General features: G+C 34.0%; 2 protein-coding genes across 4 annotated transcripts in view; one reads left to right on the top strand and one right to left on the bottom strand.

Annotated features, from left to right (window-relative positions):
- The first annotated feature begins 3,695 nt into the window (after positions 1 to 3,695).
- LOC105382286 (probable phosphoserine aminotransferase) lies at positions 3,696 to 7,898 on the top strand. Its single transcript, XM_011552139.3, has 8 exons — positions 3,696 to 3,862; positions 3,948 to 4,078; positions 4,612 to 4,727; positions 4,857 to 5,018; positions 5,397 to 5,491; positions 6,024 to 6,193; positions 6,441 to 6,707; positions 7,582 to 7,898. The coding sequence occupies exons 1-8, from the start codon at positions 3,812 to 3,814 to the stop codon at positions 7,685 to 7,687; spliced, it is 1,098 nt and encodes a 365-aa protein (XP_011550441.3). The 5' UTR covers positions 3,696 to 3,811; the 3' UTR covers positions 7,688 to 7,898.
- Positions 7,899 to 8,539: 641 nt separating this feature from the next.
- LOC105382288 (sushi, von Willebrand factor type A, EGF and pentraxin domain-containing protein 1) overlaps positions 8,540 to 9,991 on the bottom strand; it is a 49,708-nt gene continuing 48,256 nt past the window's right edge. For all 3 annotated transcript variants that reach the window (XM_011552140.3, XM_011552141.3, XM_048622976.1), the window contains one exon: positions 8,540 to 9,794. In XM_011552140.3, coding sequence (XP_011550442.3) covers positions 9,763 to 9,794 — 32 coding nt within the window. In that variant the 3' untranslated portion in view covers positions 8,540 to 9,762. The remainder of the gene's footprint in view (positions 9,795 to 9,991) is intronic.

Genomic DNA, 9,991 nt, shown 5'->3' with positions numbered 1-9,991 from the left:
AAACTATTAGATTTTCTTAAAGATACTTAGTTTGACGATTTTTATGACCTTTTACCGGCTTTAAGTTGACTCATGGGACACCCTGTTTAAATTAATGGGTACAGAATAGGCACATTGTATTAAGCTCATATGCATGAGGCGTTTTATTTAAAAAAAAAGGTACCTAACATTATTGGAGAAAAAGTTGGAGTAGTCTGAGTTGAAGAATACTGTAAAACCCTCAGAATACAGATTTTTGTTAGGTCACTCGTAACTTATTCTGAGAAACTGATGGTATTGTTTTCTCATTTTGACAATAAATAATATGAAATTGGTACATAAAAATCGATGTTTCTAAACCATCGATTTTTATGTCATCGATGGCTCTAAAATAATACATCCCTATTGAGTGAAGTTATCCTACGAATGAAGTGCGGGGCTAGCATAGACAAACGTAGAGCTTGTGACCAGTTGAACGAAAATACTCATCTTCCATGGTCAGAATAATAACTTGGGTACTACGGTTTTTTGTTTTGCACGATGAAATGAAATATTATGATATCCGCGTTACAGAAGTATTTATGTTCCTTGATTATTATGATTTATGATACTAGCAGTTCCTGCGAGCTTCGCGTTGCCTTAAACCCTGATTACTTACACCTACCGACTACCGATTACATTGGCAAGACAGCTGTACTTACAGACCGTATATGCGTACCTATAGACCTATACTAGGCCGATCCTCGGCCAATGAACGAGTGCTCGACCGAGGATATTTTGCCTGGCCCCTCTACTCGATATACGTGAAAATCAGGTTTATCACAGTTTCGTACCTACCTAGTTATACCTTACCATCCCATTCTCCGGCCCTGCTATTGCTCTCAGCTTCTACATTCACCCATCTCCTCCACTCTCCTCCCCTAGCTTCCTCTTCCATTTACTATCATCAACTTTCCACATCCTTCTACGTTTCCTTCGCCATCGCTTCTTTTCCATTTTCCATCCCATAGGTAGGTAATTATTATCTTTCTGGAAATCAAAGTACCTAGAAAAAAAATTGATATTATAATTTTTCGTGTAATGTCTATAAAGGCCCACTTGCGTGGATCACAGGGTTAAAAATATAAACTCAGAGGTAACTAACTCAGGGTTAACTTTGTAAAATTTTAACCCGGACTTTTGATTGCGCTAACGGAAAATAACCCTGAGTTAGCTAACCTGACGTTTCTTTTTGCACTCTGTGAATCTATGTCCCGTTCCAGGCTGAAAGGGACCAAGTTTATATTGCCGTAAAAAACATTATCTTCTATCTCGTTTTTACCTCACGTCTTTGGATAAAACTATCCCTCTCTATTTCCATTTTCGCAATCTGTCAGTAATTTGTATTTTGTTTACAAAGTGTCATATTTGTGATTTCCTTGTAGATATATTACGAAAATTATAAAAAATTGAAAAGAAACGGCGGTAGCTCATTCGGGTAAGCGCTCGCTTCTCACACAAAAGATGCGTGTTTGGATCCTAGCGCAGACATACCAATGAGTTCTTTGGAATTTAAGTACAATGTGTGGCAACTTACTACCACACATTCTACTTACCACAAAACGTTCAAGAACCTTATCATAAGCAGCTACCTTCAACCTAACCGTACCAGCAAGCAATACGCAACCAATAACAACAGCAAGTATTGATTTTATTGAACACGGTTGCAAGTTGTGCTTTAGATAACAGCAAAGATAGCCCTGAAAAGTGCTGTTTCTGGAAACAAAGACGGCGTTCTGAAAATAACTGTTCAGCAAGCTCAAGCAAGCAGCAGCAGCGTCAACCACCGTCACCGCGGCAGCTCGGAGAGGAGAGCCTCCGACAGCGCCGAAAAGGAACGAGTCCCCGTGCATTCCCAACGCCACGACTATTTAAGTTACGACCGCGCGTATAAGGCTTATTTTCTGTAAATAAATTATTATTCTGTCCACTCTGAGTATAATTTTCTACCTACCTACCCAATATCTAGTCCCTACTCTTACGGTGCAGAAAACATCGTGATCTATATGTGTACCTACTCTAAAGTGCATTGTACTCTTTCAAAAATGGCGATACGGCTCGCGACCTATCACGTGAGTACAAATTTACAGCGAAAAGTGGGTGAGTCACCTGATCACCACTGACTACCCCTTCGGGGATTCCAGTCGTAGTCGTGAGCATATGTATTGTAACCACAACATCGTGCTCTCAATTTCATAAGTAGGGACCACTTGACTCTTTGCTAGATGGTGGAAAAATATAAGAATGATGAGTTAATCATCATAATCAAACATTTCCAACTTATACAAGAATTTTGATAGCAACCACATAGCAACCTTTTCTTTTGACGTAAGCCGGGTTAGCGTCTTAACCCTCCAATATTGGGGGGTTAAATATTTAACAGTTTATCTCAAGGTTAGCGCTTATATTTCAGCGGTGCAAGACAAATTAATAATCTAACCCTCCTTATGTCAAATATCTCCGGGTTAATTCGCTAACCCAGGTCTGCGCAAGTGGACCTAAGTAGTTAGGTAACCTCTTGCCTGGTTACAGATAATAATAAGTATAAGTACATTATATGTATACTTACAACTTACCCACTTTAAAATAAGATACCGACGATGGATACTAACTTCTATGGAGGTCGGACCTTAACAAAACAATTACCTAAATTATTAAATGATCTAGGTATCTACTGAAATAAGGGATGAAACAAATAAGGCAAGATTCTCAAGATTGTTAAAAAAACATTTGTTAAGTAAAATCTAGATACCTATTGTCTGATGTTTAAACAAGTATCAAGTTAAATTTATTGTTAAGCACTAAGTTTCTTAAAAAATACAATATAATATTATTAATTAGTTTATTAAGAGTGAAGTCTGAATCCACAGTCTGAATCCAGTAAACTGGTTTTGTGGGTCATTATTAATTGTACTGTGTTTTTTATGTTTACTTAATAAATATGTACTTACATTGAAACAAAACTTAATCTCTATTTAATAAATTTGTAAGTAGGTACTTAATTAATACGTAAATTTAATTAAGTATATAAAAAAAAATTTAGCCCTTTTGCAGCACTTAAAAACTTAAGTAAGTACTTAGTTAAGTTATAATCGGTTGTACCTAAGTATGTAATACTTACTTGTAAAATCCTAATCGTAATATGTAACTAATTAGTACTTATATTTTTACTCACTCGCTGTCCCATCTACAGTAAAACTATAAAGTCCTGAAAACGGAAGTGGATTCTAACTAATTGTTAAAGACCGTATTTAATAGATCTATCATATTTATTGAAGGACCAATCCGTTAAAAAGCCATTATCAATCGGTAATTTATTTTAAACTGTACCTACTTAAATGTAAGTGTACCTAAATAACTGACAATGATAAAAAGTCTTAGCTCTCTTTATTGTGAGGACTTTATAGTTCGACTTTATTCATCTACCTAGTTAATTACTTATAGGCTCTGCTAAATTTGTGGATTGATGCCATATTGAACTAATATTATGAATTTATGATTGATGCACCATTTATGTACGTAAATACCTACATAACCGGTTACGTAGAGGTATGCATAGGTACTTATATGTAAGTATAACTGTAGGTAAGTAGATATACATCGTATGATATCGTCCAATCCAGCCAACAAACAACTTTGTACGACTCGCTTCAACTTCATTCACATGCTTCGCAAGTATAATCAGTCGCGGCGAGGCGAGGACGAAGAACTCAAACTCAAATCAGTTGACATTGGGCTGTGAAACTTAACGATCGTTGTTATTGTACTTTTTAAGCGCTAGTTAAAAAACAACATGCCCAACATACATAATTTTGGTGCTGGTCCAGCCAAACTACCAGAGGAAGTTCGTATTTTTTTTTATTTACTTACAATATTCGCAGTTTATTTCTAAAATTCCAGTATTGTAACCTTCCAAAACTTGTTTGCAGGTTTACGAAATACTTAGGAGTGAGTTAACTAATTTTAATGGATCTGGCATCAGCTTATTGGAGACCAGCCACCGCTCAGCAACATATTTGAAATTGAACACAGACATTCAAAATGTTGTAAGGAATTTACTGTGAGTTATTTATTAACTTTAATGTAAAATTTATTTATTTTTATTTAAGTAATGCTAATAAGCATACAGTTAGGTTCTACGTAGAAGATATTTAGGTTGGTAGGTATAGTACCTCTACACTAACTAAAGTTTAATCGCGTGAGTTGCATGTGGGGTTAGCTTTAACAGGGTTGGTTAACTTAATTTATGTCGTTCCTTTACATGAGAGATTTTATACAACTTTCTGTATTTTGTAAATTTCCCGTTAGGTAGGTATTTCAGAATGAAGGGGAGGGGGTTATTAAGGATGAAAATTGAGATTAAATATTTATATGCTATGAGTAATTTGACATATTTACAAACACAAACCTAAGATAGATTTATGACCTACATGGATACTTAACTAATGAATTAACGAAACGTTTGAGTTTGTGTGTCGTTTTTTTCTGAGGTCGTTTTGGTCGTTGTCGTGTTCGTGTCACTTTGACAGTTTTAAATGTTTACTTTTTTTGGAGTTTACTTTTCTACTTCCATGACTAAAATATTATTTCCAGAAATGTTCCCGATAACTACAAGATTTTATTCATTGCTGGGGGCGGCCAGGGTCAATTTGCTGCCGTGCCATTGAATTTAATATCTAGAACAGGGACTGCTGACTATGTTGTCACAGGTTTGTATTATATTCTATGAAAAACTTGTGTTGTTTAGTTATTTACTATTTGAACAATATTACAAGTAGGTAAGTACTTATTATGTTTACTTACTGCGCTGTTTCTCATTTACCTACTTAATTTTTCAGGAGCTTGGTCTGAGAAAGCTGCAAAGGAAGCCAAAAAGTATGGAAAGGTCAATTTGGTTCTGCCTGAAACTGACAAATACACCGGGATTCCAGACCAGTCTTCATGGAAGTTCGACCCCAACGCATCGTATGTACACATCTGTGGAAATGAAACTATTCATGGTAAGAATTTATATGTTAAGTACTTACACATCATTTAGTTTATAGGTACTTCTTACCTGTTCATATTCATGGTAAAAAGTAAGATGCCGATTTTGTTATAAGCTTATTGCTTGGTTCTTAACTTCTTAAATTATTGTTATCACAATTTTCAACACTTTCCTTTAGCCTAAAGCATGAAATTCTAGTTTATTAACTAAACCTTTCTATGAAAAGGCCTGACATCCTTTCATCATGACGACATCAAAGTCTAATCCAACTGTAATGTTTGTCACCAAGCTGCTAAGCAGAAGCAGAATTCAGTTATGATCTGTATTGCTTTTTCCAGTCCAATTTGACTTTATTCAGTAATAATAATAAACCCTTTAATTTTTTTTCCAGGTGTTGAATTTGACTTTATTCCGGACACCAAGGGAGTCCCACTAGTGGCTGATATGTCTTCCAATTTCATGTCCAAGAAACTTGATGTCTCCAAAGTGAGTACACATTTCCCCATAATAATTTAAAAAGAAGAAAAATAAGCCAATCATATGCATAATAACATGCTCGGACAGAGCATAGGTACTCTTATTGTGAAAATATAGCTTTATCTGGAGTGTCTGATAATACTTTAGGTAGGTCAAATAGTTTATTATGATGATGTATTAAGGTCAACTATTGCCTTGACACAGTAAACAGTTGTAGAAATGATGTAACAAGCTCTCCATTATGTTTATTCAATGTTTATTACAACTATGCTAACAATCCTACATAACAATTATTAGTCTCATAATTATTCACAATAATGAAATACCATTTAACCAGATCTTATCAATGACTTTATCAGTAAATGAGAAGCGAAATTTTCCTCACAATTTATATAATTTCATACATTGATATTGGATGACCTTTGTAATTAGTGATGTCTTTTTAAGTGATTCACCATCATATCAATATTTTACCCCTGCAGTGCTTCAACTTATGCTGTAGCAAAACCAATACTAGGATTTTTTTTCTTGATCCTTTCAGTTTGGAGTTATCTATGGTGGTGCTCAAAAGAACATTGGAACATCCGGTGTTGCTTTAGTAATTGTCAGAGAAGACCTCCTGAACAAGGCTCTGCCAATCTGCCCATCAATTTTGGACTGGACCATCACTGCTAAGAATGACTCCATACTTAACACTCCTCCTATGTATGCGTAAGTATTTCGACTTCTTAAGGTTTTATAGTTTGATATCAGTAGGTTTGTATCATTGTTCGGTATAATGGTATGCATCTTCAAATGTTTGCAACATATGGTCAAAATTCCGATCAATTTTTTAAATTTATAAATGAATATTTAATAACTAGCATGCCATGTTCAAATCTAAAGTTTATGTATATCTGTGTAGCTGGTAACAATACTGTAATGAGTCTATTATTGAAGTTTACCTTTTCCATTGCAGCATCCACATTATGGGCCGTGTCCTAGAATGGATCGTGAGACAAGGAGGCCTGGACAAGATGGCCGAAAACGCCACGAAGAAATCCTCCATGGTTTATGACGTGATCGAAAACTCAAATGGCTTCTACTATGCACCAGTAGCAAAGAACTCTCGCAGTAAAATGAACATCCCATTCAGAATTGGCTCTCCTGATGGCAATGATGCTTTGGAAAAGGAATTCCTGAAAGGCGCTGAAGCATTGAACCTTATACAGCTGAAGGGACACAGGTATTTAATTATTTCATATTATATTATTTGAATGCCTTGTTTATCTAAAATGTTGGTTGTAGGTACTTTTTTATCATTTCATACTAAGTTAACGCTACATCATTGTGTAACCACCTGCTGATTATCTATTTTAAGGCATCAACGGAATTCATTAGAATATTCTATTTTCAATCGCTTAAATGGAAATAACACTCGCAATTCGTAATACATATTTATAGATTATTTATTTTGCTATTGTCACGCCACCATTCGTCTTTTATCAATGTTTATCTTTGGGTATCTGGATCTGGTGACAACGCACATATCATTTTATCATTGACATAATCTGCTTTTGTTACTAAGTAATTACGGGCTCGGGTGACATTGAAAACAAGTGAAAAACGAAAACAAATTGAAGGTGTGACGGGTCAAGTTCAAGTACATACCTACTGATGATAAGTAACGTAATGTTAATATTTTTTTAATACCTAAAATGTTTTTCATGACAAGTATTTTTTTAAAATGTTTTTGTCATAATGATATGGAAAAGTGCGCTATATGCTAAACAAATTATAAAATCATTTATCTTATATTTATGCTTTCTGTTGCATGCTCAAATCATTACATCTTAATTACCCATGTAGATTCTGTTCCAAAATTCATATTTTCATATTTATTTATAGAATAACTGAACTTCTTATAGCCGTCCTACCCTTTTATTTTGGTAATACCCGCATGATTTATTGCGACTTTAGAGGTTTTATTTTCTTATTCGCATAACATACATAATTATTATGTTGGACCTGGCTGTTCAAATATTTGTACTTTGTAGTGGTAACTTCATATTCACCTGTTTTACCTATTAATAAATTAATGTTTATACTTATTCCTACAGGGCCGTGGGTGGAATCCGGGCATCCACATACAATGCAGTAACTTTCGAGGATGTGAACGCTCTTGTTTCATACATGAAAGATTTCGCGAAGAAACATGCCAAGTAATTTACTTTAAAAATTAAAAGTGGTATTATTATGCTCATCAAAATGTAAAATCGTATTGTTTACGTTAGTCAGTAACATCTATAATTTGTATGTTAAGTTTCATATTTTTGTATCAATACAAAATGTTAATCTAAGGACTTTATTTCGTATTGTATAATGGCTGTGTTGGAAAACATTCAAAATTCAAAATAAATTTAATTTACCTAATTTATTTCTTGTCTTTTATTTACGGTAGACATAAAATGTAGCTAATAAATGTAACGTTGGTTTTAGCAATATTTAAAGGCCAAACATCACTGGTGAAAATCAATTCCATAGTTACTAAGGATCAAAGTTCTAACGTTACTTTGTAATGTTGTTATGTCTGTTTTTACTGAGGTTATTAGTTTTTCGTATCTGAGTTAGTAACATAATATTTAAATCTTATCGTTATTTGATAAGATAGCATCTGAAGCTCTGTAGAAACTATAATTTTATGATATATCAAAGTAGGTGTATGTATATGGTATCTCTGCAATACAGGGCAATACTTATCAATTTGGTAGTTTTTTGAGCGGAGTGAAGACTATGAAATGGTAAGTGGAGCATGGGACGCCCTCCTGCCCGCTGGACCAAGGGCCTTAGACAGGCAGCCGGTAGTGGCTGGATGTGGAAGGCTGATAACAGATTGTGGCGCTGCTTGTGTGAGGCCTGTGTCAAGTAGTGGAAGATTACGGGCTGATTATGATGTTATTTTCCCCGAATAATTTAAATTGAAAATATTTTAATGGTAAAACACTTATCTAACACTACCTCTACCTACCTTGTTTGTATTTCTACTTAATTATGAAGTTAATGAAATCATACAAGTCGTAAAAAATATGTGTTTATTTATTATTTCTCATAAACATTTTGTAAAAAATATTACAGCGTAAAACTTTATTATGGTAATCGAAGATCTGAGTATTATATAAATCGAGAAATGAATGAAAATATAAATAAGACGAAGATTCGTTTTTTGTGATGATTGACATTAAGAATTGAATCGTTTTCAAATAGATCTAGGGTGTAAAAATATGACTTACGAAAATATTCAGTTTAAATAAAGATAATACTAAAAGTTATGTAAGTATTAGTATGCAATTTATGTCAACATTTTAAAACTTATTTTAAGTACGTACTTCATCTTGTTGCATTTCATTTAATACAAATCTGTTTATACATACATACATACACTCACCTCATTTCTGTTCACACACGCATGCACTCAAGGTAAAAAATACAGTCCCGTTTATAATACAAAAATATATACTTAAACTTATTTATTATGCAAAACTTTCTATTAGAAGTGCAGTCAAAACGATTATCCAAAAACAGTTAAGTATTTGCAGACCGTTTCATCTTGATTAAAATTATGTATTTACCTATTCTATCTCCTTACTTCAACAATAATTAACTCTGCTACTATTTAAAGGTTACATCAATGAGGTTTACCACATAATATACAGAATAATACTAAATTTATATTTACATACAACAGTACTATATTTATGATTGGAATGTTGCGTATAATATTTCTCTCACGATAACTCAAAATTCGATGAAGCCCTGCTACTCAATATGGCAGTGTTCGCCTTATAATAAAATACTTGAGCATTTGTTCGTTGACCACATAATCTCTTTAGGACATCAACACATTCACTGTTTCAAAATATGTTTACTATCAGTAACTATTTAAGTGTGTCTACCAATAGAAAATGGACATCTAAGTTGACATTTAATTGTTATCTAATGTAAATATTTAAGGGTGGACATGTGATACCAAAACAGTGAGTGTGTTAATACACAAACTTCATAAAAATAATAACTAAAGTCTTAATAAAGCTACCATAGAATATAACACTCTACAATACACCACTATTCAATAACGCTCGGTTTATTCACCGCCACTGGCGCTGAGACTTCGTCGTAATCACCTATACAGACAATTATACAATAATAATGACTATTATTGTTCGGGTATACCGAGAATTGAAACTAGTACGATAGTTATTAAGTAAATTTGACCAGAATACGACAAACCGCTGACCTCCTGTTTACTGACCCTCGCTGTCGCTGTCACTCTTATCTGCAAATAGAAACGTTGACTTATTAAATTGCATCATTGCTCCCCTGCCAGTCACGCGCTTAGCCAATTTACATCATACGAGTGCGTGCGTGGAAGCAAATGAAGCGGTAAATAACAAACGACGCAATTTCGAAGCTTGTTGACAACATACCTAGTTCAAAACACAAAGCTCCAAATTTGAATAATCAACAGAACAC

Source organism: Plutella xylostella, chromosome 9 (assembly GCF_932276165.1).
Source record: "Plutella xylostella chromosome 9, ilPluXylo3.1, whole genome shotgun sequence".
Lineage (NCBI taxonomy): Eukaryota > Metazoa > Arthropoda > Insecta > Lepidoptera > Plutellidae > Plutella > Plutella xylostella.
Note: the sequence above shows the minus strand (reverse complement) of the source record. Positions and strands in the feature narration are given on the sequence as shown.

Bases quoted from the DNA above. Each gene is read 5' to 3' on its own strand.
- LOC105382286 (XM_011552139.3), top strand. From the start codon at position 3,812: ATGCCCAACATACATAATTTTGGTGCTGGTCCAGCCAAACTACCAGAG. The intron at 4,079-4,611 runs GTGAGTTATTTA...TATTATTTCCAG, and splicing joins AATGTTGTAAGGAATTTACT to AAATGTTCCCGATAACTACA. The intron at 6,194-6,440 runs GTAAGTATTTCG...TTTCCATTGCAG, and splicing joins AACACTCCTCCTATGTATGC to CATCCACATTATGGGCCGTG.